Below are 26,402 nucleotides of genomic sequence, written 5' to 3' on the forward strand. Positions count from 1 at the left end.
CAGGCATTCCTGAGATCTAAAGGTACCACCTCCATCTCCACCTTCACCTCCAAAATCCTGGCTCATGTCTGTGCTGGGGCTATCACAGCCACCAGAAGGAACAAAACCCCCACAGGGAACAGCTCAGTGCAGAACCTCCCTCTGCTGTCACATCCTTTCCAATCCCATTCTACATTCAGCCTTTCCAGGATGCCAAGTGCCCCTCCAGAACCGGGTCCATGTTCACTCAGGATCTCCAAACCCTGCAATTGTCACCTTGCAGAGGCTGTAAAACAAACACCCTTGGTGCTGGAACCCACAGCAGGCTCTGCAGCTCCTGCTGGCTCTGCCTGCCAACAGCCAGAGTGCCCAGGGTTCCAACTCTGTGCAGTGATTTATTACACACAATTAGACAGGATGACCAGCAGTAGCTTTTTTGTGACACTTCCTGAAGGTTGGAATTTTCTGTCTTGTTTATAATAAATTAAGGAACTCACAGGTATTAGAACATACTTTCATTTTGTAACATGTCAGATCCAAATGCAAATTTGTGACCTTATGGGTCAGAACCTTACTCAGAAACCCTCAAGATGAGCAATAGCAGGAGGCTGCAGCTCAAGGCTTCAGCAGAGAGCTCTTCCTGCAGCAAAGGCAGTGGCAGCCTGGCCCCACGGGCTCCTCTCAGCTCTCAGCAGCACTAAACACATTAGTGCTCATTGCAGATGATTTGTGGGCAACAAACAGCAGCTCAAGAGCTTCCTCCAACCTCCCAGCCCATCAGAGCAGCACAATGGATGTGTCTGCCCAGCCCACGGCGACAGGAGCCCAGCTGAGAGTGGCCACAAACCCCCCTGAGCCACCAGCAGCAGGGACAGAGCCAGGAGAGGGCTCTGGGCACACAGAGAGCCAGGGATGGAGCAGGTCACGATGGGGACAGACCCCTCAGGGTGACACGGGGCCAAAAAGCCACGAGAGCTCACACATCCTGCCCTTATCCATCCTCAGCCCTTCCAGCTGCCAGGCAGTCCTGACCCCCCTCAGGAACCTGAACATGTCCCCATGGCACAGCCAGCCCCTCTCCAGGGCAATCCCTGTCCCCAGGGCACAGCCAGCCCCTCTCCAGGGCAATCCCTGTCCTCAGGGCACAGCCAGCCCCTCTCCAGGGCAATCCCTGTCCCCAGGGCACAGCCAGCCCCTCTCCAGGGCAATCCCTGTCCCCAGGGCACAGCCAGCCCCTCTCAAAGGGAATTTCTGTCCCCAGGGCACAGCCAGCCCCTCTCCAGGGCAATCCCTGTCCCCAGGGCACAGCCAACCCCTCTCCAGGGCAATCCCTGTCCCCAGGGCACAGCCAGCCCCTCTCCAGGGCAATCCCTGTCCCCAGGGCACAGCCAGCCCCTCTCAAAGGGAATTTCTGTCCCCAGGGCACAGCCAGCCTCTCTCCAGAGGAATTTCTGTCTCCAGGGCACAGCCAGCCCCTCAGGGGAGCCCATCCTTGCAGAGGCTGTTCCCACAGCCAGGAAGGAGGCTGAGCTTTTCAGCAGGGCAGAAGAAGGTGCCACAAGCAGAGTGTGGCACTCACTGGACACCAGAGCTGTCAGGTGATGGGGAGAGCTGCACTGGGATGGCCCAGGGACTCTGTGTGCTGCAAGTGGCACTTCCCAGTGCCCAGCCCTCATCTGAGAGCAGGCCCACTGCAAACATCACCTTATCACACAAACCCAGCCTCCCACCAGGCCAGAGAGGCACCCACAGCCTCCCCACTGTCCCCCTGCAGTGTTTCTGTGAGAGCCACCCTGCAGGGACACCTCTGAGGGGACTGTCCCCTCCCAGCCTCCTGCTGACACCCCCACAGGCCTGTAAGCAAAGATCTGCTCCCAAAATGTGAACGCAAAGAAGAAAAGAGAGACAACCTGAAGGAGATGCTCTTCCTGGCTTCCCTGCCAGAACCAGATGCTGGAATGCTCCCAGGCTGGCTCCCAGAACATCCCATCCTTTTACTCTCCACCTGGGGCCAAGGGCACAACCCCTGTGCTGCACATCTGGGAGGTTCCTGCTCTCCTGCTCCATGCCCAGCCCCTGCAGCCCTGTCACCCCCTCCCTGTGGCTCCTGGGGAAGTGACCTGCAGGTCACTGTTTCCCAGAAAAGAAGTCTGAGAGAAGTCTGCTGGGAGAGCCCCATCCTGCCCTGGCTCACTGCTGACTCACAGACACATCCCCCCCTCTGTTCCCCTTTTCAACCCCAATTTCCCACTGCTGGAGAGCCCCAGGGCACCCACAGCTGGCAGGTTCCTGTCCCCTCCACCCTGGAGTCAGGACAGAGCAGCAGCCATGTGTTAGGAAGGATGAAAGTTTGACAAGAAAGTCTCACAGGTATGTGTGTGCTTGGCAGAAAGATTTTTGAATGTAGAATCTGAAGAAAGAATAGAGATGGAAGCAAGTTTTGATCTAGAAGAAAAGAATTGCTGAGCCAGTCTGACTGGATAACCAAGGAGGCAAAGGCTGTGTTAGTTAGAAGGGGTTTTATGGCTTAGAGCAAAGGATAAACCCACCCCAAACAAGAAGATGTTTTTACCAAGCAGGAAGAGAGCACAGGCAAACAAGGCAGCAAATGTGGCAAGTAGAAAAAAGGTCTCAGAATTTTCCACTGCAAGAAACCTGAAAAACAACTCCTAGCTTAAACTGTAATGTACTGACTTTGAGTGATTGGAGAACAGTAACATGAATGTGGTAATTATAGTAGTTATGATAGGCTATAGGTAATAATTAAGGTATAGGTTGGTTCTGCTGTATTAAGATGCTCAGCAAAGAAAAGTCTATAATGCATTGTAACCAAAAGAAAAGTATAGAATGCATTGTAACCAAAAGAAAAGTATAGAATGCATTGGAACCAAACCCAAAGGGTCTCCAGGCCTGCCTGCAGCTGGAGCTGGCAGCTGTGGGCACAGCTCTGTCACCCACGACTCTGGACTGCTGTGACACCTTGGATGCAATAAACTGCATTTTGTATACAATAAACTGCATTTTGGAGAGCCCCTGGAGTCCCACCTCCCTCATTTCAGCTCTTACAGCCGTGGGGCTGGCAGGGAAGGGTGGCACAGGGCATGTCCTGCTTGGCAAGGTGCTGTCCCCAAGCCAGGGCTGCCCAGTGTCACCTCAAAGCTGGGCTGGCAGTGCAGGGGGGGATCACCCACCCCTGGGGTCCAGCACGTGGCAGAGCTGCTGGGAAGCTCCACTGCCCTTGTGACTGCCCCAAAACAGCCCAGGAGGAGCAGCCAGGGTTTGCAGAGTCCCACAGCATGGCCAGTCCAGAACTGCTCAAGTCTGTGGGGGAACAGGAGGTGGGAAAGCAAAAATCTCACATTTTCTATCCAAGTGCTCCACTCCAGCCACAGCAGATGCCAGGGATCTCCATCACCAGAGCTCTCACAGCCAATTAGGCCCCTCAGAAGAAAGCCCAGCCCTTCATTACAGCCTGACAAAGACACTCTTCACATCTCAGGATCTCATGAAACACAGCCAGCTCTGTTTTGGTCACTTCTACTTAGGGGCACTAAGCTTCCAAACCAAATATCAGACTCTGAGTGCATTTTTCCAAGTGCCTGAGAAAATGCTGGAGAGCCTCATCCAAGCACCCAGCACAGCCTGGCTGAGTCACAGCCCAGCTGTCACCAGCCCAGGGTGACATTGCCCTCCCTGGGACACACACTGAGCAAAGCCAGGGGAGGCTCAGCTCCTGCCCAGCCACAGAGCACACAGCAGACAAGGAAGGAGCAGGAGGGAAGGAACAGGAGGGGAGTGCAGGACTCTGCAGCGAGTCGTGCCCTGGCCCAGCTCCAGCCTCTCAAGGTGAACAACTTCCACACTGAGCATTTGCACCCAGCCATCACAATGGCTCATTATTGCACAGTGCTGCTGAGCAGTGTTTGCCTTTCTCCTCTGTGCCCTGGGGAGCTTTCCCAGACCCACCTTTCCACCTCAGAGAGTACAAGGCCTTGAAAGCAGGAACACAGCAAAGTCACTGCAAAAGCAAAAAGCCCCACGGCCTTCAGTGGTTAGGGAGGTCCAGTGTGAACCAACTCTGCAGAGTCCTTGACTTGACAAAAGGGACTGTGCCAAAGTTTGGGTGACTGCAAAGCTGCTTAGAGCACTCAGCTACATGTGGGTTTACAGCTATGATTCTGCTTTCAGACGGGGCTTCCTTATTTTATTTGAGGGCTCCAAACCTGGATGTTTGAAGACAAGAAAAGCAAAGTGCCTAAAAATAATGACAAAACATTTGGGAAAGAAATCTGCCCCCAGGGGTAAGAATCCTAAGAGAAAACAAAAGTGAGATGTCTCAAGGAAAATCCATAGGGAGAAGGGGAAAAGAAACCTGTCCTAGTGCTGCCCAAGCTGCTTTTAGCAGCTTCTTATTCACATATTCTACAGCCATTACTTTTCTTTTCCAGGCTTCTGGCAAATTCATTTGAAGAGAAGTTAAAATCAATTTTTTCTGTGCTCCTTGCCCCAGAAGAAAGGATCAGAGCTGTCAGTACCTGGCCATTCTCACTGGAAGGTTAAAGTGGAAATCAGCAGTACTCACCTCTGCCAGGTAAAGGATGCAGAACTTGCGATCTTCTGAACCTGCAGGGAAGAAAAACCAGGATCAGAGCGAAGCTGCAGCTGCATTTCTGCAAGTGGAGCCACTGGCAGAGGAACTGGCTGAGGGACAGCACTGAATGAGTGTTTGTTGTTGTCCCCAGTACCAGGCTGTGACCTGGGTGATGTATGTGGCATCTGCCAGGGCCGGGCATGGCCCTGCAGGGACTCAGTGCCCTGGCAGGGATCCTCCCGGGGGTTCCTCCTTTGGAAAGGGTTTGCTGCATTCAGAGGCCACTGCAGGCTCTGCTGCCCAACCTGTCTTGGCACCTGCAGCCTGTGGGAGCGTCCCAGGGCTGCACAGCTCCTGCAGCACCCACAGAGCCATCCTGGGAATCAAGGATGGGTCTCTCCATCCTATCCCTGGGGGCACTTCACTCCCAGGAGGACTCACAGAGAAACTCCTGTTCCTGCATCTCATTTCCAGCTTCTTGCCTCAAGTCCTGGCTGGTCCTGGTGGTCCTGGGCCGTCCTGCTGTCTATCCCAGCCTCCACCAGTGCCAGCAGCTGGAGCACTGCCTCTGCAAGGGGATGGAGCCAAATCCCAGAGCAATGGGAAGCAGCAGGATGGGGCAGGGGAAGGAGCTCATCCTGCTCCTTTGGGCTGAGGACAAACTGCCCAGCAAGGAGACCCAGCCAGGGAACTTCCACTTCCACAGCTTTGTGAAAGGGGATGGTGCTGGGGACAACACAATCACCAACTCTGCCATTCTCCTCCTGCTAAATGATGGAGCAACCTAGAGGAGCTCCTCAGCTTGCTGCCAGACAACCCAGGAGATGTGTCAGACTCCAGCTGCTCCCCCAGGCTGGTCCCTGCAGGCCCAGCCTTCCCTGCACCCAAACAAAAGGCATTCCTGAGGATTTGCCCTGGCCCTGGTGTGTCCCCAGCTCCAGGCATACACCAGCCCTACAGGAGGACATGGAACTGCCCCAGGACAGGATCACCTCTGCTCTGGAGCAGGACATCCCATCTCTAGGGCAGAAAATCCCATCTCTAGAGCAGAACATCCCTTCTCCAGAACAGAAAATCCCATCTCCAGAGAATAACATCCCATCTCCAGAGAATAACATCCCATCTCCAGAGCAGAACATCCCTTCTCAGAAGCAGAACATCCCATCTCCAGGAGCTGGCTGGCCCCTTCACAGCAGCTCTGCCCTTGGCAGCACTGTGGGGCTGCTGCTTCCCTGACCCTCCTAATGACATTATCTGTGCCAGGAGCTCAGGCCTGCAGCCTGGGCATGGCTGCAGTGGTGTCAGCACAAGCTCTGCTTCATTTCAGCAGCCTGAGCTGCTGGATGGGAACAGGCTCTGCACAGGGCTGGAAACACCCTGTTCCCTGGAGGAAAACAATTCTCCTGCTGCAGGCAGCAGCCCAAATGTCCAGATAAGAGCTGTGACCCACTGAGGGACTCAGGTGCCTCTTGAGTCACTCCCTGGGCCACGTGAAACCCAGGAAGAACTGGCCTGGAGCCCTTTGCTGGGTGTCTATTCCAGCTGCCTTTTGTGGGGTCACAGCTCTGCCTCCACTGCCAGCTTCAGTTTTAATGAATTTTGCAGGATTTGGGCTGGAAAATCCCTACAGGGCCACCAGGACACTGTGACAAGAGGCTGCAGGAGCCCAGCACCACTGGGAGTGCTGCTGTGGCCCTCTCAGGTGAGGAGCCCCTGTGTGTTCCCAAAACCTTCCCCGTGCTCATCCAGGGCTGCCCCTCCAAATGCTCATTCCCAGGAGGGAAGAGGTGCTGGATCCTGGCAGCAGGAGCAGCTGGGCCTGGCTGGAGCCCATCCCTCACCCCTGCACACAGAGAAACCCCCACTGCTCCCATGGCAGTGCCTGAGTGCTCACAGCCCCTCTCCCATCACTCCCAGCAGGACCATCAGGGAGCATTTTCCCTGTGGAGCCCATTGGAGCCCCTCACCCTGTGCTTTTCCCCTCAGAAAAGGCTGGCACACCACGAGTCCTGCTGCTCCTGCTTCTCCTGAGCTGGGCCCTGCTCTTCCCTGCCCCAGGACCTCTCCAGGCTGGCTGGCAGAGCAGGTCACAGAGGACCAGCAGCACATCCCAGCTCTGTTTCCTCAGGAGCTTTAGCCAGGTTTTCCCTGATGATGTTGTTATAGATACATATTATAATACTGGCTTTTCACAAATATTAAAATGGATTTTATATGAATAGTGTTAAAGTAACTTTGTTATATAGTTTTTATTTCTGCTGTTAATTAAGCTTAGACATAGTAGTGAAATAGCTATACTTGTATTAAAATGCCTACTTAGATAACATCCAATGAACATATGAAGAAGACACCTACTACAGATGTGCCAGCTATCAGCACTCACCATGGAGTGTCACAGGGTGGACCAAGGCCCAAAAGCTAGAAGTAATAAAAATAGACTAAAACCATAACCAAAAAATACACATACTCTAAAAAAACAGATCCAAGGAGGAGATGTGCTAAACAATTATTGGAACATGTAAACTAGTTTGGGGAAAAGTTTACTATGCAGAAGGTCTGTGAATGTGCAACAGGCTGATGGAAGGGAAAAGGTATTTAAGGGATATCCCCAAAGATAACACTTAGGTGCCAAGATGCACCCAGCCCTAATAACCTTTGCTCTATGCTCCTTGTCTCCTATTGTCCTTTATTAAACTTTTTACATTTTCCCAGGAGAGTGAACATGATTTTCACAATGTGAGATCCTCATAAAGAAAGGTCCTGTTGGAGTGTGACAGCCCAGGGAATGACCCTGCTCCCCTTGGGCCTCTGTGGATTCCTTCTGCAGTAATAACTGATCCTGACAAGGTGCAAACCCACCAGAATTAAATTCCCTTTCAAATTCCTCTCCCCTGAGCTGTGAATCCTGGCACCAGCAACCTCCAGAGCCAGCAGCTGCTGTTCCTGTCCCTCCAGGACTCACTGCTACACATGGCCCAGCAGCTTTGTGCCTACAGGACACACAAAGCAGGGAGCCAGTCTGGGCTAAGGAATGGCTTAAATCCCATTTTCTACCAGCCTTTAGGGAGAGCTCCAGTAATGAACTGGCTGCCCATCCCAGCAGCTGGGCTGAGGCAGGGCTGATCCCTGGCAAGGCACAGGGAGAGGCTGGAGGGCAATGGCAGAGCCAGGCAGGGCTGACCTGGGTGCAGATTTCACCACAAACCAGGTTTGCCAGGATTCCTTCCATGTTTTCAAGTCTCTCGAGGGTCAGGGTGGAGCAGCAGAGCCTGATGTGCCCAGAGCCCAGAAATACACGGGAGAGGCACAAGCTGGCACTGGAGGGGTGGCAGATGCCCAGAATGATCCCCAGCTCTGCTCCCCACAGCTCTCGTGACAGCAGCACAGCACATTCCCTCAGACAAAGTCAGGGGAAAGCTAAAATGAAATAAGCAGGAGGAAAAAACTCACTTGGAGGTATTTCCTTCTCTTCCTGATGTGCTGAGCTGGGGACTGGTTTGCCTTGCAGAGTGACGTGAGCTGAGCCTGTGCCAGGCTGGGCACGAGGCTCAGTGGGAGCTCTGCAGGGACACGTCCCCTCTCCAGCTAAACCCTGTCCTGCACACCCACACAGCACAGCAGCTCCTCTCTGCCTCTGCCACTTCCCTGTGCAGCCCATGGAAAGCACCTGCTGCTCTCAGGATCTGGGGGTGCATGCCTGGTGTTGGGTCAGAAGGATGGGAAAAGAGGGAAGCTGGCCCTGCGGCTGTGGCAATGCCCTGGTGAGGGCAGGCACCCCAAACCCTCACCTCTGCTCAGCAAGGCTGGGACTGCACCCAGCAGCCAGGACAAGGTGCTGCCAGGCCCTGCATGTGTGGGAAGGGAAGGAACTGCTGAGCACATCCAAACCCAGCTGCAGGAGGGGACAAGCTCATCCCACTGGGGGAGCGTGGCAGGGTGCAAGCCCTGGGTGCCCCCCAGCATCCCAAGGAAGGACAGAAGGCCCATAAATCCCACTGTTGCCCCTTGAGCATCCTGGGGCTGCACAACACAGCAGGCTGGGATGTCAAGAAGCCTTTGTTTGCAGGATCCCAGCTGGGGATGGGCTCCCAGAGTATAAAGGGATAAAGGAATGCCCCTCTCTGTCCCAAAGCTGAGCACACCCACTGCGGGGGAACCAGGATCCCGGTGTGTGGAAATTCCCACAGTGCCTGCTGAGGAAGCCAGCCCTGTGTCACTGGGAGCCAGCTCATCAGCCGGTGCTGGGCTTGTGAAGCAGGAAGAGGCAGCATTGTGAGGCAGATCAGACTGATTTGCTTTCGCACAGAGCAGCGAGCGGCAGGAACAGGAAACAGCACAATGGCCCTGAGCGCACCGGAGATGTCTCAATTGTTGGAGGCAGCCACATGCCTGTTCCTATTCATGGGCCTTTCAGTCATTCAGGAGAGCAGCAGCAAATCCCTGCCAAGAGGGACAGACAGCTCCGAGCTCTCTCCAGCCGCCTTTGAAGCAGCCCTGCCCCAAGCAGGGGGGTTTGAGCTGCCTGAACAGCAGCTGGGCTGGATTCCCAGTGCACGGGGGGGTGAATCAGTGCTGTGGGGACCCCATCTCCTTTGGAGAGCCTTGGGAAGCTATTCCAGACACGATCCTGCTGAGTTATTACGGCAACAAGGCAATAAGTGGCAGAAAACTGCTCACAAATCCACCGTGCCCGAGGTGAGGAGGCTCAATGGCAGAGCCAGGCAGGGCTGACCTGGGTGCAAGCACAGCTCAGTGTGCAGAGCCAGGAGCAGCGCCAGGGAAGCTGATTTCTCCAAGCAGAGCTATTCCCCAGCCTTTGGGAGCAGCCAGGAGCAGCACACACACACGGTCCAGGAGCTGACCAAAAGCACTTTAACAAGGAACAATTTCTTTTGTCCCTTTCTTAGAAATAAGCAGTGCTGAGAACACACTCAACAAACCCCAGGGAAGCTTCAATGGCTTTTCTCAGTGGCTCGTGGCTGTGGTGCCCCATCTCCCTCCCTTGTGCTTCTGCTCCCACCAAATAGGTCAGGGAATCCATCTGGAAACAGAAATGTTGCTGGAAATGGGAAATAACAACTGACAGGCAGCCTGTGGTGTCCAGCACTGAGCTCAGAACAACGTGATGCATGTGGAGAGACACAGCCCATCCACAGGGCTCGTGGCTCAGCTGGCAAAAGTCATGGGAGCAGCAAAATTCACCCAGAAAAGGATCCCTTTGGAGAAGCAGCCCAGATCTGGATTCATTTCTTTTGGTCAGGGCCACAGGACTGCATAAAGACATTGCTCATGACTTCCAGAGTAATTTGGGGTGGAAGGGCCCTCTCTGGTGGGCTCTGGAGTCCAATCCCTGACCAAAGCACACAGACCAGGGCACTCAGGAGTCCTGAATGCCTCCAGGCATGGAGATCACAAAACCTCTCTGGGCAACTCAATATCTGACCAACCTCATGACAGGAAAGTTTCTCCTTCTATCTCATCCAGATTTCCCCTGTGGGGTCCCAAGGCAGCTGCTTGGGCTGGAGAAGGAGCTGTGGCACAGTCAGGTAACTGTACATAAAACAAGCCCATACCCAAAAGCGACCACACTACAAGGAACAAGGTGAAACTGGGCCCAGGGCCAACAAGTGGCTCCACCATAGCAAATAGGATGTGGTAGAGCAATTCCCTCACTCCTCTTTAGACCACGAGGAGCTGAAGGGAGCCTTTTGTACAGCCTGAAATAACCCATTTCCAGTCACCCCTGCCCTAGAAGCCCTCTCTGAGCCCTCAGCTGGACACAAAAGGTGTCAGCCAAGGTGCAGGGTGAGGGCAAGGTCGCCAGCCCTGCTCTGAGGGTTTGCCCTTTCCTCCCCAGAGGGGTGAGCAGGGGGATGGATGTGAGCAACAGGGAAACCGTGGGCAGCTCAAGAGAGAAGTAGCAAAGTAAAGCAGCAAAGTCAAGGTCATCAGAGCTTGGCCAGCCACGCTTGGAGCCAATCTCTGAACTCCCTCGAGGCATCATGGGGGAAACCTCAAGGCTTCAGTTCCCTTTCCCAGCCTTGGCCAGTCCCCGCTGTCACAGGGTGACACCACTTGGGGAATGCCAGCCCAGATCCTGAGCCATGCACCCAGGAAGGCTGCAAAGGGCCTGGGTGCTCCTGAGGTGTCCCAGGAGATGGAGCTCCCAGGTAAATGCAGGGACAGCAGGGGTGGTGCTGGCACCCCAGCAAGGATGACCAGGAAGCACCAGGACAGCAGGGTGCTGCTGGCCAGAAACCTTTGCTGCCAGCAGCCAGAAAACCCCCAAAATGCCTCCAGCTGCTGCTGCAGACACTCACCCTCCTGGAGCTTGACACTGTGCAGGTACAGAGGGTTCCTCAGCACATTGCAGCGCCCGGGCTCGTCCTCCTTGGTGAAGAGCAGCAGGTCAGAGTAGACAAAGAGAGTCACCTGGAAGCACAGGAGCAGCACAGAAGAAGCTATAGGGAGCTCATCTCTTGGCACTGAGTGTCCTGGAAATGTCCTCTGTCCCAGGGAGAGGCACCAGGGAGCCCAGACAGCCCTTCCCAAGGGGCTGCTGGCTGCTGCACCCAGCGAGCTTCGGATGAGGCTCCCCTCACTTGGCAGCCGCTTCCTGAGGCTGGTGAGTCCTGTGACAGGAGGGATAAACCTGCCTGGCAGTTCCACAGCACACAAACACACCCTCTCTGCTCCCTCCTGTCACTTCCCACTTACAAATCACAGCAGGAGGAGGGAAAAAGTTGCCAACTAATCCCAGCACTCTGCAGAAGTTGCAGCCTGAAAGCAAATCTGATCCCTCTGATCACCCTCACTGCTCTCAGTGAGAAAGTAAAGTTTGGTTTTTACAAGAGCAGGACCACAGAGAGCAGCTGCAGGGGACAAACCTGACACCTCAAACCACGGTGGGGGTGGACAGGAAACACCACCCAAGTGTCTCCCAGAGCTGAGCTCCAGCAGAGCCTCAGGTGTCCCAGGGGCTGGGGGCTCCTCCAGGCCAGGGACAGGAAATGCTGTCCCTGCATTTACTTGCCTGAGGTCCTCAGTCCAATCAGTTCAGATTAATGGGACCTTGAAAATGAGAATGGGTTTCTCCACTGCACTGGAGATCCTGGACCCAGAAGCCTCCCAGGGATGAGAGCCTGCCCTAGTCTCCAGGAGCTGGGGCACACAGAGAGCCTCAAAGATCACAGAATCATGGAACCACAGAATATCCTGAGCTGGAAGGAACCCACCAGGGTCACCCAGCCCAGCCCCTGTCCCTGCCCAGCCCCCCCAGCAGCCCCAGCCTGGGCATCCCTGGCAGCGCTGCCCAAAGGCTCCTGGAGCTCTGGCAGCCTCGGGGCCGTGCCCATTCCCTGGGGAGCCTGGGCAGTGCCAGCACCCTCTGGGGGAAGAACCTTGCCCTGAGCTCAGCCTGAGCTGACACAGCTCCAGCCGTGCCCCTGAGTGCTGTCCCTGGTCATCAGAGATGCCAGGGAGCAGCTGCAAGGTGGCAATGGCACAGTGGCACAGTGGGTGCCAGACCTGCTCAGGGTGAGGGCCTTGCAGTGCCCCTCAAAACCTCCCACAGCAAAGGGAAAGCTTTGCAACACTGAGCCACAGCAAGGAAGGGTTTGTGGTCTTTTAGCAAAAGGAGACAACACCCAGAGTCACAGAGGGGTGGGAGGGAACACAGAGAGGTGACTCTGTTCCCACAGGGACCAAGTCCCAGCTGACAGCACAGTTTGTGTCTGTGGCTCATGGACACATCCTGAGGAAGACAAGCTGGGTAACAGTTGTCACATGCTGGGGAGTCTCACATCAGGGAAGAGCATCTGGCTCCAAATCCAAAACCAAGCCCTTGCCACAAGACTTCTCCTTGCAGTGCAAGTTCATTTTTGTGGGATTCTCAGTAAGTACAAAGCTGCTGGTGGAGCTTTAATTGACAATGAAACCAGGGAGGGGATGTTCTTGTCTGTGTTATTTGGAAAATCCCTTCCTCTGCTCTCAGCACTCTGCTGGCCTTGTGCCCACATCCACCCTCTTCATTCCTTCTGATCTTGTTGGTAACACAAGGAATAACCAGGCAGAAACTGCACTATAACCCTCATCCCATGCCCACCTTGTGCCAAAGGTGGCCAAAGGTGGCCAAAGGTGGCCAAAGGTGGCCAAAGGTGTGCCATTTTCTGGGACATGTCTGCTGCCATCTCAGGCCCCTCAACCCCAAAGAAGAGATGCTGAAGGGATTTTGGGATAGCAACCCAAAGTGAAGGAGATAAAAGTATGATCAGCTAACAGTAACACAGAAATGGAGGAAAGAAACTGAAAACCTACTACCTGTGGAAGTTTAAAGGGTAGAAAAAAGAGTGGAAGCAGCAGGGAAATCTCTTCAAAACCAAGCAAGTTTCAATAGGGAATCTTGGAAATGGAATTACATGGCTAAGAACTTACAGGTATTGAACTTTTACAGGAAAATTGGACGGATTGTATTCAGGATGTAGAAGGTAAAAGCACAAAAGTGCAGGTTCTGTAGGAGCATCTCTGTCAGATGCTGCTTCCAGGAAGACAATTGAACTGAGAGCAGTTGATAGAGGTGCCTCTGCTCCTCCAGGCTGTTGGGAGGAAAAACAAAAGTGCCCCTTCCACCCACAGAGGCAGGGGCAGAGGCAGGGACAGGGGCAGGGACACAGGCAGGGACAGGGACAGCCCAGCACTGCAGGGCCTGGGGCTCTGGCAGACCCAGAGGTTGGAGCTGGACACCTGAGAGCTGAGGAGGGCACTCAGGGATGACCCCAGGGCAGCAGGGGTAAGGAGGGACTGGAGGAGTAACGTGGAGCTCTGCCCTGGGCTGCCATCCCACACTGACGGGCTGTGACCTGTCTGTAACAGCCCTTGGCAAAAAGATCTACCCTGAAAAACCACAGGGCTCCTAAAAGTCAAGAGCAAACAAACAACAAACACAACGTCTGGGCTCACCCAGGCAGGTCACAGAATTCACCAGAGTTGCTCCTTGGAGGGTCAAAGTAGCTTTGGGTATTTAGCAGAATTTCCTAGCCCATAGTCAGAAATCCAGGAGCTGCCAGGACAGAAGGACTCTCTGAAGACAGAGCTGAGCACCCTGGGTCATTGCTGCAGTGACTGAGGCCACATGGCCATTGTCACATGGGCCTTTTAGGGGGGAAACGTTGTTCATTGAGGCTGACCCTGATGTCTCCACACTGCTCACCTGGGTGTGCTCTGCACCACAAACAGCAAAGCCTCTTCTGCTGAGGGACCTGAGCAGCTACAGGACAAAACTGGCAAAGCACTGGCACAGGAGACAGGGACACATTTAAAGAGGGAAATCAGGAGAAACTGAAAGCCAAGAGGGAAAGCAGGAGCAATGGGCCAGTGTGCTGCCCAAGGGGGGATAACCCTGGGACTGCCACTGAGCCCTGCCCTGGGCAGGAGGGAACCAATATCACAACTTGGGAAGAAAATGTGCCAACAAAATCACTGTGAAAAGATGCCCAGAAATGCGGCCTTGAAGAGAGAAAGAGGAGAAAGGCTCCTGCTCTACAGAGAGGAGAATAAACCCAGCCAAGCCCATCCATGAGGCTGCAGGACTCAGGAGGCCCATCCTGACCTGCAGACCCTGCCAGAGTGGCAGAAAGGAGGGATGAGGAGGGCAGGAGCGTGGCCCACCCTGAGCAGACACCTCAGGGCTTTGGGAGAACTCCAGGTCCATTGGAGATGGATGGACAGGGCCAAAGGCCACCTTGGACACCCCGTGGGCCATTGCCCGCTGGCTCCTCTGGCACTCCACGGGCTGGAGGGATTTCAGGAGGCCATAAAATGGGAATTGCAGCAAAGTCTAGACAGGATGTGATTAAGGCCTGAATAAGGATTGCCCCAGAGGTAAGGTCAGGGAAAGGACAGACCCTGGCAAGCCTCCAGAGAGATAGGTTGATTCCTTCAGGAGATGGGAGAGAGTTTGCTCAGGGACAAGGATGCAGTGCCTGATGTGGAAACTGCCCCAGGGAAAAGATTCTGGGGGTTTGGGAAGGAAAGAAAGGAGTAGGACCTGCAGCTCCGGGCCCTGCACCCAGGCCCTCCTGTCTTGAGCCTCTCAGGCAAAGCAGATTAAAAACACACAGAGAACAGTCCTGCAAAGCACAGGAGCCCAGCTGGAGAGAGGCTGTGTGGGAAGAGCAGTGGGAAAACAGAAAACCTCATGGAGCAAGGAAGGAAGAAAGGACTGGTTGGACACAAGACAGCCTCTGTCCAGGCATCAGAGGAGGCAGAGAGGGAAAGAACTCAAGGCCAGCAAAGAGAGGAGTCAGAGCCCTCCTGCACCTGTGGTGTCCAGGCTGTTTTAGGTGTTGCTGGCTGCAGAGGTTCAGGTTCTCTCCCCTCACAGCTCAGCAAGACCAAAGCAGAGCCTGGCACTGCAGAGACTTGCAGGAGCTCCTTGGAGCTCCCCAGAGCCTTCCATGGCTGTGCCCACACTCAGACAGGAGAGAGCCCTTCCCAAGGGCCACAGGTGACATCCCAGCCTTGCTCTCTCCACTGTCCCTGCCAGCAGGGGCTCAGCACCACGGGCTGTTCCCTTCAGCATTTCTCATTCCTCACCCCACTGACTCAGCCCCTGCTGCCCTGCCCCTGTGCCAGCTCACCCAGACAGCACAGCCCCAGGGCACCAGCATTCCCAAACACTGCCTCACACTCCTGGCCTGCACCCTGCCCTTCCCTGGCACCAGCTCCAGCTGGGAAATCCTCTCCTGTCAGAACTCAGCACATCCCTCCAGGTGTCCAGAGTTGCCGAGGACCCCACCAGGGGGCTCAGAGACCCTGGCACGCAGCCCAGAGCACCTGGGGATTTGATCTTGACCCTTGGAGCAAGTTGCCAACTTTGTATGAGGACCTGAAAGTCACACAGGTTTGAATAGCGTAAGAACAAAATGATCACAAGGTGAAAATGTAGATTTTAAGATTTTGGTATGGGAGTTGCAGGGACAAGATGGAAGAACTTAAGCGTGCCTAGCCTTTCTTCTTCTTCTTCCTGTTCTCCATTTTCTGCAGTGATGTTGGCACTTTGGGATTGGTTTAGAGTAGAAGTGCACTGTCTAACACAGGTGATAGGTATTGGAATTAAGTGTCAATATGTTATATTTAGAATAGAAGTGCACTGTCTAACACAGGTAATAGATATTGGAATTAAGTGTAAATATGTTATATTTAGAATAGAAGTGCACTGTCTAACATGGGTGATAGGTACTGGGAATTAAGTGTCAATATGTTTTATGTAGTTTGTAGTATAAAAGGACAACACCCCCTCAGGGGCGGTCGCAGTGCCTGTGGCTGCCCTGCTGAGCAGACCTCGGCTGGGCAGGAAGAAAATTTTACAGATAAGAATTAATAAACAACTTCAAGAGCGAAAAGTGAAGAGTCCAGACTCATTCTTCAGTTGCACGGGCCGAAGCAGAGACATCCTGCACATCTCAGGGCAGCAATTAACAACCAAAACCCGAGACTCTCCCAGCTCCAGGCTCACCCCAAGAGCATCATAAGCAGAGTCCTTTCCCTGAGACATTTTCCTCCTCACCCTGCCCCTAGTGGGGTCTCTGCTCCTCCAAACACACTTGTCCTGGGGTTCTTCATCACTCCCACCTGCACAAATACCCCACCCAGGCTGCAAACAGCATTAGTTATCCATAAATATTCCACATTTGGCTGCTGCTCCAAATATCTGAGTCTGACCTGAAGGCAGGTAAACCAACCCAGCCAGGAGGAACTCCTGACTTCAGCTGCACCCCCAAACCATCCAGCACAGCTGTACCACACAACAGCAGTTTACCTGGGTTTCAGTCCTGCAGGTGCCCAGAAAAGTCTGAGCAGCACATGACAGCAGGGCAGACAGGGAAAGGGGTTTAGTTAAAAGTTAGTGCCAAGTTTTCTAATCAATCATGGAATTCTTCATGTACTTTGATGTATTTTCATGTACTTTTTGGCAGAAAAAAAGGAAAAGATGTTCAAGTCAAAGCAAGGGATGAATTACACAATGAAAACCAGAGAGAGAGAGGAGTCACTTAGCACAACCCTCTGCTGGTTTGCACTGGCCAGCGATGGGAATTGGCTCAGGCCTTCTGCTGTTGGCCACCCAGAAACTAAAACCAGTGAAGCAGAACTTTCTCTACAGATCTGTGGAGATGACACATTGTTCACTCCTACTGAATTCAACCCCAAATTACTCAGTGAGATCCTCTGAAATTACCCCAGAAGAAATGTTCCTGGTTAGCAGCGCACGAGTGGGCTCTGCCTCTCTCCCAGATTCCAAGGCTTTGCAGACTTTGCAGTTGGATGCAAGTGAAAGCAGCAGCAAATGTGATCAACACATCCAAACCCTGCCAGTTTGGATGTAAGAGCTGTCTCATCCCCAGGGTGCCAAAGTCCTGTTGTGCCCCCAGAGTTCCAACAGCTCTCCGACAACATGGCAGAAAAGTTGAAGTAAGAAGAACGAGAGGAATTTGGGCAGGACACGTGAGCTGTTTCAGGAACTGAAATTCTGAGAACATCTGCAGCAAGTTCTCTGTCTGCTTCTAGTTCTAGTGGATTCTCCTTCCCTAGAGATGCTGCAAAGCCATGTGGACACAACCCTGAGTGACTTCAGGGGATCCCTGAACAAGGGGATGGGACTGGATGACCTCCCCTGGTGCCTTTCAGCCTGAACCACTCTGTGCTTCTCTAACCTGGCACAAAACATCCTTAAACCCCCTCCTCCTGAGCCTGCTGGGCTGTCACTGATGTGCATTTGCCACCCACAGTTTCCTCTCTCTGAGCCCAAAGGCAACAGGAACAACAGTTGATTTCTAGCCCAGAGAGTTTTGATATTTAGTTTATCCCACAATAAACTGTCCAGAAGCCTTTCCAAATATCATATCAATACAGTCACTGCACAATGAAACATTTCCCTTCTCCATGTAATGAGGTGTCCCTTCCAGTCCCTCCAGTGCCTGAAGGGGCTCCAGGAGAGCTGGAGAGGGACTGGGGACAAGGGTGTGGAATGCCAGGACCCAGGGAATGGCTCCCAGTGCCAGAGGGCAGGGATGGATGGGATGTTGGGAATTAGGAATTGTTCCCTGGCAGGGTGGGCAGGCCCTGGCACAGGGTGCCCAGAGCAGCTGGGGCTGCCCCTGGATCCCTGGCAGCGCCCAAGGCCAGGCTGGGCAGGGCTGGGAGCAGCCTGGGACAGTGGGAGGTGTCCCTGCCCTTGGAATGGGACTGGATGAGCTTAAAGTCCCTTCTAACCCAAAGCATGGTGATTCTATCATTCAACCCTCTATGTAAGACAGCAGAAGAGCAAGTTTGGAGAGCCCAGAGAATGTGGAAGAGTTTTACCTGTGTGGTCCTGTTCCTGCTCTCGAGAAGGAGCAGCTCCTCCGACAGCAGCAGAGTCCGGGCTGGGTTGCAAAGATCCAGGGGCTACATTTGGATGGGAAAATAAAAAAATAAAAAAAAGGAAACAAAAGAAACAGTCAAACCTTCCACTGGCAGCGTGGTTAGTGAGATACACTTTCCACCCACCAAACCCACTTTGTGTCACTTTGAGCTGTAACTCACATGGGGAGAAGCCACCCTGCACTGTGCTCAGACGGACACAAAATCCGCAGTCCAGTGAGAGGAGAAAGCAGAGCCTTGCACTCACACCTCCAGCAGCCCAGCTGTGAAAAGAGCAGCAGCCTTGCCTCTGACAGGGGCTGCTCTGCAGGGGGAGTTATGGGTGTTTGTCAGCAGGAAGCACAACCACAGGGCTGGAAGGGCAGGTTCCCACGTCCCTCAGGCACCAATATTGAACCTGATGGTGTGCATCACTCCTAAAGCAACTTTTAGCAATTCCTGTCCCTTCCCGTGCCACACCCAGATCAATGCTGGAGAATGGGACAGGTTCACGTGTCCTGAGTGCACAAGAAACCCTGCAGCAGCAGCCTGGAGCAGCAGAGTGGGAACAGGAGGGATCTGCACAGGGCCCTGCAGAGGGAGAAAGCAGCTCCTGAAGGGGCAGATTCCCAGACACGCGCCAGGATGAGGTTTGGGAGTAAGGAGGCAGAAAGTGCCAGTTGTGTTCCTGCCAACACAAGCTGAGGGCTCAGCCAGGGGCCACAGGGAGGAGGGGGTGATCAAACACCTTCCCCCAGCTCCAGCCCAGCCTGGCCTGGCCTCAGGCAGCCCAGGGCTCAGGCAGGAGGGACACGGAATGGGGACCATGGCTTCAGGCTGGGCTGAGGGGACAGTGACACTGCCACTGGCACAGGAGGACAAAGGGCTCCCCACAGGCTCAGAATGGAAGGGATTCATCAGCAATGTACTAAAATACATGGAGCAGATGAGATTTTTGGGGTTCTGGCCACATGAAGGACAAAATGAAGGACACAGAGGAAGTCAGAGCTACCACCACCAAATTCAGGGCTGTTGTCTTAGAACAGCTCATGGACTTGCAGAGGCAGAACTTTCCCTGTGGAGCCATTACAGCTCTGAATCCTTGTCCTCTGCTCTGGGGGCAGGCTGGGAGAGCTGGGGGTGCTCACCTGGAGAGGAGAAGCTCCAGGGAGAGCTCAGAGCCCCTGCCAGGGCCTGAGGGGGCTCCAGGAGAGCTGGAGAGGGACTGGGGACAAGGATGGAGGGACAGGACACAGGGAATGGCTCCCACAGAGCCTCTGGAGCTCCTTTTACCACCACAGAGCCTTTTAGAGCTCCTGCTCCCACCACAGAGCTTCTGGAGCTCCTGCTCCCACCACAGAGCCTTTTAGAGCTCCTTTTACCACCACAGAGGGCAGGGATGGGTGGGATATTGGGGAGAAATCCTTCCCTGTGAGGATGGTGAGGCCCTGGCTGCCCAAATTTTAGTGTGCCCACAGCTAAACTAAAACCCCTTTGCACACACTGACAGCACAAGAACCCTCAAGAAGAACCACACTGATCTGCAATTCCAAAGTCAGCTCTGAAGCCCAAAAGCTGGGACACCTCCACCTGACCCAAGCAAGTACCAAGGGTCACATTTGAAAAGCTGAAAAGGAGAAAAAAAAATCCAACAGAGAATTGCTTGGGCAGGACAGAATTCCCTTTGAGACAGCCCCCAGCACTGTGCCAAGTGCAGCCAGCTCCAGAGGAGAGCTGAGCATGGCAGGGATCCTGCTGGGAGGGAGATCCTTGCAGGGATGCCCAGGCTGGGCACTCCCTGGAGCTGAGATTGGGCACTGAGCACGTCCAGCCCCCGTGGCTGCACTGACCTGCACAAAGATGGGGAACACCAGCACTTTGGGGGCCAGGGTCACGTAGGTGCCGTAGGAATGGGGGATGTGAGGCCTCACTATGGTGCAGTTCTGGTAGTTCCCATAGCTCTTCATGCTCTGCACAGTCTTCATCAGCCTGGATTTCCTCCCAGAGCCCGTGTGGGATTTCCCTTTAGAGCCATTCCCTGGATGGACACAGGAGGCAGAAGGAAGCACAGGATGAGGAGGGAGCTCCAGCTCTGTCACTCCAGCTCAGTCCTGCTCTCCCAGGCTGGAGCAGGCCCTGGGAATCCTGGGGAACTGCTGGGGCCAGGAGCTGCAGGGACAGGCATCACTCAGCTGCCCAGCAGTCCCAGGGATTCAAGGAATAACAGCACTGATCCATTGTTTCTAATGGCAAACAAGAGGCCCCTGGGTGGTTTTGTTCCAGGGCTGTTTGCTTGGTGGCCTGAAGACTTCAGTGGGTGTCACCAGCAGCACAGACACGGCTGGGAAGGTACAAACAGACCCCAGGGAGGCCACAGCAAGCTCTGCTTCAGGCCAGCACATCCCACCAGTGCCCTGCCCTCTGAGTGTCCCCCTGCAGGGCTCTGTCCCACCCTGGGGTCCCAGCACAGAAGGACCTGGAGCTGCTGGATGAGTCCAGAGGAGGCTCCTGGGATGCTCCAGGGGCTGGAGCCAGGCTGGGAGAGCTGGGGGTGCTGGAGAGGAGAAGCTCCAGAGAGAGCTCAGAGCCCCTTGCAGGGCCAGAAGGGGCCCCAGGAGAGGAACTTCAACATTTTTATCCACACAAGTCCTGCCTGCTCTGGATTCTGGGCATGGAATTAGCAAAGTGCAGGAATGCCATGCCATGGGGCAGTGGGTTAATGACAGCTCTCAGAAGATGCTGGGATTGGAGGTGTCAGAGAACCAGGCAGGAGTTACAAACACTCATGGCTGGATCAACCCCTGCTGCTGCCAGCAGTGCTTTCTCAGACATTGGGTTTATTTATAAAGGATGAGCTCACTGTTCATGAGGCTGGCATCACATCAGCCTCTGTTTTCCAGCATTGCATTCTGGGCTGGAAAAGGCCCAAGCAGCCTGACTGGCTTTCAGTCTGTCCCTCTTCCCTGAAGAGTTATCCTCACTCAAAGGGGGGATTACAGGAGCCTTTCTCCTGCACCCTCCCACCCCAGCTGTTGCTGTCCTGATGGACCCCAGCAACCTAAAACTGCCCTAAAACTGCCCTAAAACTCACAGGCAATAGATCCAACAGGAACTGCATGGCTCTCTAACCAAAATTCACACCTTCAAAAGAAGCCCCACTGAAAAATCAACGTATTTCCTTCCTCCCTCCTCCTGTAGCTGATGAACTGAGCCAGCCTGGGGCTGCAGGCAGAGCTCTCCACTGGGACTGAACATATCCAGGTGAGGAGCTGGAGCATTCTCCTTCAACCCCACAGGGATGTCTCAGGAACAGGAATGAGCATCCCTCCTGCAGCTCCCTGGGGACCCCCAGCACCTCTCCTTCCCTCCCTGCAGCCACCCCAGAGCTCCTGCTCCCACCACAGAGCCTCTGGAGCTCCTTTTACCACCACAGAGCCTTTTAGAGCTCCTGCTCCCACCACAGAGCCTCTGGAGCTCCTTTTACCACCACAGAGCCTCTGGAGCTCCTGCTCCCACCACAGAGCCTCTGGAGCTCCTGCTCCCACCACAGAGCCTTTTGGAGCTCCTTTTACCACCACAGAGCCTCTGGAGCTCCTGCTCCCACCACAGAGCCTTTTGGAGCTCCTGCTCCCACCACAGAGCCTTTTAGAGCTCCTGCTCCCACCACAGAGCCTCTGGAGCTCCTTTTACCACCACAGAGCCTTTTAGAGCTCCTTTTACCACCACAGAGCTTCTGGAGCTCCTTTTACCACCACAGAGCCTTTTAGAGCTCCTGCTCCCACCACAGAGTCTCTGGAGCTCCTTTTACACCACAGAGCCTCTGGAGCTCCTGCTCCCACCCAGAGCCTTTTACCCTCGCACTGTGAGGGATGCCCAGCACCTTCCCAGGCAGAAATGAGCCAAAACACTCCTGACCATGGCCCAGGGCAGATAAGGTCTGGTCCAAAGCAAACACACAAAGCTGCCCAGCATTACCTATTCCATTAAGCATTAGGAAATAGCACATTTACTCCCAGATAAAGGCAGCAGAGGCAGCCAGCCTGGGCTGGGAAGCCAGCTTGGCTGTTTACTGCTGGCTGGAGCAGCTGCCTTTGCTGGGGGCACCCTCATGACCTAAGAGCTTGTTTCCACCTCTAAGTGCATTAATCCTGACATTTTCCCTTTTCCCTTTTTCCTGGTTGCACTGGCAGATAACATCAAAGCTCAAGAGACAGCTCAGCACAGGCCAGATAAGATCTGTCTGGGCTGTTCAGGATTTGCTTTTGCTCTTATGCCTAAATCACCTCGTTCTATCAGAGGAAATAATCACCTGCACAGGTCCTGGCACAGAAACACACCCAAATGTCAGCTCCTGCCACTGGGTGGGCAGCTCTGTGCTGCCACACTTCATCCCTGCTCAGGTTAGCTGATACCTCCCTCCCTCTGAACTTAACATTAAATAATTAAAAACAAATCCATAAAAATCCAAAATTTGCTACGGGAAGAAGCCCAAGCCATTCAAATCCCACCCCACTGTAAGAACAAGTCCCCCTGGTCCAGCTCATCTTTTCACAGGACCCACAAACAGCAGGAAAGAGCTGCAATTATCCACAGAACAAAACATCCCCCGCAGCTGAGAGTGGAAAATTCTCCTGGTGCAGAGCTCCAGGGCTGGGAGCTCCCAAGGCAGGGGGGCCTGGCCCTCCCTGCTCCCTCCTGCTCCCCAGCACTGCCCCCACGGCTCTGCAGCCCCATTCTTGGCTTTCTCTGGACACAGCCCCACCTCAGAGACAGCACCAAGTTTGCCAGCTGTGCCCTCACCAGACAGGGAATGCTGAGGGGTTCACATCCTCCAGGAGCTCAGCTCTCCTAGGGATCCACAGCTCATCCTGAGGGCATCCAGACAGGCCAGGGCAAGCACAGCCTCCCAAAGCTCCCAAATCCATGAGCAGACAAGGGGGATTTCCACATGGACCTGGATTCCTGCAGTGCCCAGCCCTGCCACCCTCCTCAGCCCACTCTTCCCACAGGTCCAACCATCCCCAGGGAGCTCCAGGCATCCCACACACACCTGTCACAGCTGTGGTCCATGTTATGAGCTTATGTTTCAAAGGTTTTTTGAGGAGAGCTGGCTCAGAGACTTTGCAGCAGCCCAGGGCTTGAATATTCCCCAAATCTGACCCAGCTGCTGGCACTGATGTGAGGCACAGCCAGCCTCACTCCTGTGGCACTGAAGGAGTGTCAGAGCAGGGAGCAGCTCTCCCAGCAAGGCCTCATGGATGAGGAGAACACGTGAGAAGCAGGATGGATGCTCAGAGCCCTCACCCTGCCCTGGGAGGTCCCCACAGCAGAGCCCTCTGAGAGCTCCCCAGACCCCTCATGTGAGGCTCACCCTGTGCCCAGCTCCCCTCTGATTTTGGGTTCAAGGATGATCCCAAAGCCCCTGGGCTGCTGCTCCTGCCCTCAAACCCCAGCCCTGCAGGGCTGGCACAGGGAGCTGATGGTGCCAGGAGGCCCAGCCTGGAGCTGGGTGCTGGGAGCAGCTCCCCAGCCCAGGCACACTCACCCACAGTGGTGCTGTCCTCCTGGTACACGGGCCTCAGCAGCTGTGGGGACAGAGACAGGGACACAGTCACCCCCAGGGACAGTGACACAACCAGCTACAGAGGGTAACATGCCAAACCCAGCCAAGCCAGAGCACTTCAGAGAGGGGAAAAAAATCATTTTTGCAGCAGAAAAGGAGAGCAATGACCAACAGTGTGGTCTTGTGCAGTGGGAACAAGACAGTGGGCTGTGACTGTGACCCCCCCACAGGTAATGAGTGGAAAGGCAGTGCCAGATGGAGCCAAGGCTCTCTGGAACACTCCCCACGTCCTCCACACACCCCTGGGGTGAGCCCTGAGGGGAGGCAGCAGGGAAATGCTTTAGGAAAACAGTGAAAGGGGACAGAGGTGTGGCTTGTAAAACTGGCAAATATTTCGAGCTGATGCTGGATAAGGCTGAAGCAGGGGCCAGGAGAGGCTGCAGCCAGGGCCATGTGCAGCCCCAGCCCTACCTGGCTGCCGGGGTTCAGCGGGGCCAGGATGATGTAGTTCTGGTCGGCAGCAGAGGGCACCCGGGACAGGGCGGGCAGGGTGTTCTGGCCCCGCTTGCCCAGCTCCGTGTACCTGTCCCAGGTGTGCAGCCCCAGCCCCTCGGAGCCATCGTAGAGGATGTGGCAGCTGCGGCGCTGCTCGGCCTGCGCGGGGCCGCTCTTCTCCCGCTTCTGGGGAGGGGACTGCAGGTCGTAGGCGGATTTGCAGGAGGACCTGCGGGGCATGGCCTCGTGGGCCGGCTTCACCTGAGGCACCAGCCTCCACACCAGGAGGATGATCTCCGTGGGACAGTTCCTGGCACAGATGGGGTGGGGAAATCAGGGCTGCAGCACCGTGTCCTGCACCCAGCCCTGCAGCCCTTCCTCCCTCCAAATCCTCTGCTGCTCTCATGTGCTCCCCAGCCCCTCCATCCTTCCTTCCTTCTCCAGGGAATCCTTTCCTGCATCCTTCCCTCTCTAGGGAATCCTTTCCTGCATCCTTCCCTCTCCAGGGAATCCTTTCCTGCATCCTTCCCTCTCTAGGGAATTCTTTCCTGCATCCTTCCCTCTCTAAGGAATTCTTTCCTGCATCCTTCCCTCTCTAGAGAATCCTTTCCTGCATCCTTCCCCTCCAAGGAATCCTTTCCTGCATCCTTCCCTCTCTAGGGAATTCTTTCCTGCATCCTTCCCTCTCTAGGGAATCCTTTCCTGCATCCTTCCTTCTCTAGGGAATTCTTTCCTGCATCCTTCCTTCTCCAAGGAATCCTTTCCTGCATCCTTCCCTCTCTAGGGAATTCTTTCCTGCATCCTTCCCTCTCTAGGGAATCCTTTCCTGCATCCTTCCCTCTCTAGGGAATCCTTTCCTGCATCCTTCCCTCTCTAGGGAATCCTTTCCTGCATCCTTCCCTCTCTAAGGAATTCTTTCCTGCATCCTTCCCTCTCTAGAGAATTCTTTCCTGCATCCTTCCCCTCCAAGGAATCCTTTCCTGCATCCTTCCCTCTCTAGGGAATTCTTTCCTGCATCCTTCCCCTCCAGGGAATCCTTTCCTGTATCCTTCCCCTCCAGGGAATCCTCTCCCAGTGTCCTGCACCCCTCAGAGCTTTTCCCTTCCCACAGTCACTCAGTGCTCTCCCTGCCCTGGGGTTTGGGTTCCCCCAGACCATCTCTCCCTGCCCTGGGGTTTTTGGGGAGCACTCACCGGATTTCATGGGCCAGCTCCACACATTTCCAGTGCTCCACAGGCTGCTCGTTCAGCTGCAGAACCGTGTCCAGCTGCTGCAGCCCTGCCTTCTCTGCTGGGCCACCTGAGAGGGACAAATTCCAGTCACCTGCCAGGCAGGAGGCCGAGTGGGAGGGGGAGGAGAAGCCCTGGAGCTTGGGGACCCCCAGAGAGCTCCACAGCTTGGAGCCCTCACTCCCCCAAACCCCATCTGACACCCACACCCGAAAATGAAGTGGGATCAGCCAACCTGGAGCTTCACCTTGCAGCACATCCACACACACAGAGCACCAGGACAGAGCCAGCAGTGCTCCCTCAGAGCTAGTGCATGAAATCCCCATGTTTCCTGGGGTGCAGTGGGGAGCAACAGAGCACACTGGAGACACCAGTCCATCCCACAGGTGCACAGCAAGAGGTTCTACTCAGGGAACTGAGGATTCCCACAATCCTGATCCCCTCTGACCTGTTTTCCCCCCAAATGATTTCTGAAGGTCACCCAACCAGACAGTTTTCAGGTTGGAGAGGGAAGGGAACAAAATCTCTGCAAATAACTGAAAACATTGCCAAAATAGTGACAGTGCTAACCCAGTGGCCTCTGACCTCATTAGAGGCAACAGAGAATTCATCTAATGAAGTTTCTTGGAGGTACCCGAGTCCTGTAAGGCGTGGGTATCACAACCAGCTCTGGGAAGCAAGAAAGGAACAAGAATTGATTCAAGTCAAAAGGGATGGAAAGGATCCAGTCTCTTACCAGAGTCCACAGCCTGCACACGTACTGGGGCGTCGCAGCAGATGGTGAAGCCAAAGCCATCAGTGCCCCGAGGGATGGTGATCTGCAGGGAGACACCTGTCAGGTGGGAGAGCAGCCACTGGGTGTGATCCTCACTCCCACACTGCCCCACAGCCCCTGGAAATGCTGGCACGTGGCATTTGAGATGGGGAAGGGCTGTCACTGAGACCCCCATGGGTGGAATGGGGGCTAAAAGGCTCCCAGGAGTGTTTGTTTAGCACACGCTCTGCTCCCAGCCCTTCCAAGTGTAAGGAAAGGTCTGAGAAGCCATTGGAAAGGAAAACCTGGCAGTCTGGCCCTGACACTGACTTCTCTAAGCAGATCACTTAAACATTTCATTTCCTGTTGGAGAATACAGAAATAGCAGCACTC

The 26,402-nt window shown here is 54.6% G+C and overlaps 1 protein-coding gene across 2 annotated transcripts in view; it reads right to left on the reverse strand.

Moving 5' to 3' along the window:
* RGS3 (regulator of G protein signaling 3) overlaps positions 1-26,402 on the reverse strand; it is a 71,886-nt gene that overhangs the window by 35,252 nt on the left and 10,232 nt on the right. For both annotated transcript variants that reach the window (XM_066562891.1, XM_066562892.1), the window contains 8 exons: positions 25,992-26,073; positions 25,220-25,325; positions 24,003-24,336; positions 23,514-23,553; positions 19,819-20,006; positions 17,930-18,013; positions 10,891-11,002; positions 4,562-4,602 (listed from right to left, as the gene is read on the reverse strand). In XM_066562891.1, coding sequence (XP_066418988.1) covers positions 4,562-4,602; positions 10,891-11,002; positions 17,930-18,013; positions 19,819-20,006; positions 23,514-23,553; positions 24,003-24,336; positions 25,220-25,325; positions 25,992-26,073 — 987 coding nt within the window. The remainder of the gene's footprint in view (positions 1-4,561; positions 4,603-10,890; positions 11,003-17,929; positions 18,014-19,818; positions 20,007-23,513; positions 23,554-24,002; positions 24,337-25,219; positions 25,326-25,991; positions 26,074-26,402) is intronic.

The sequence above is a fragment of the Molothrus aeneus genome, chromosome 19 (genome assembly GCF_037042795.1).
Source record: "Molothrus aeneus isolate 106 chromosome 19, BPBGC_Maene_1.0, whole genome shotgun sequence".
Lineage (NCBI taxonomy): Eukaryota > Metazoa > Chordata > Aves > Passeriformes > Icteridae > Molothrus > Molothrus aeneus.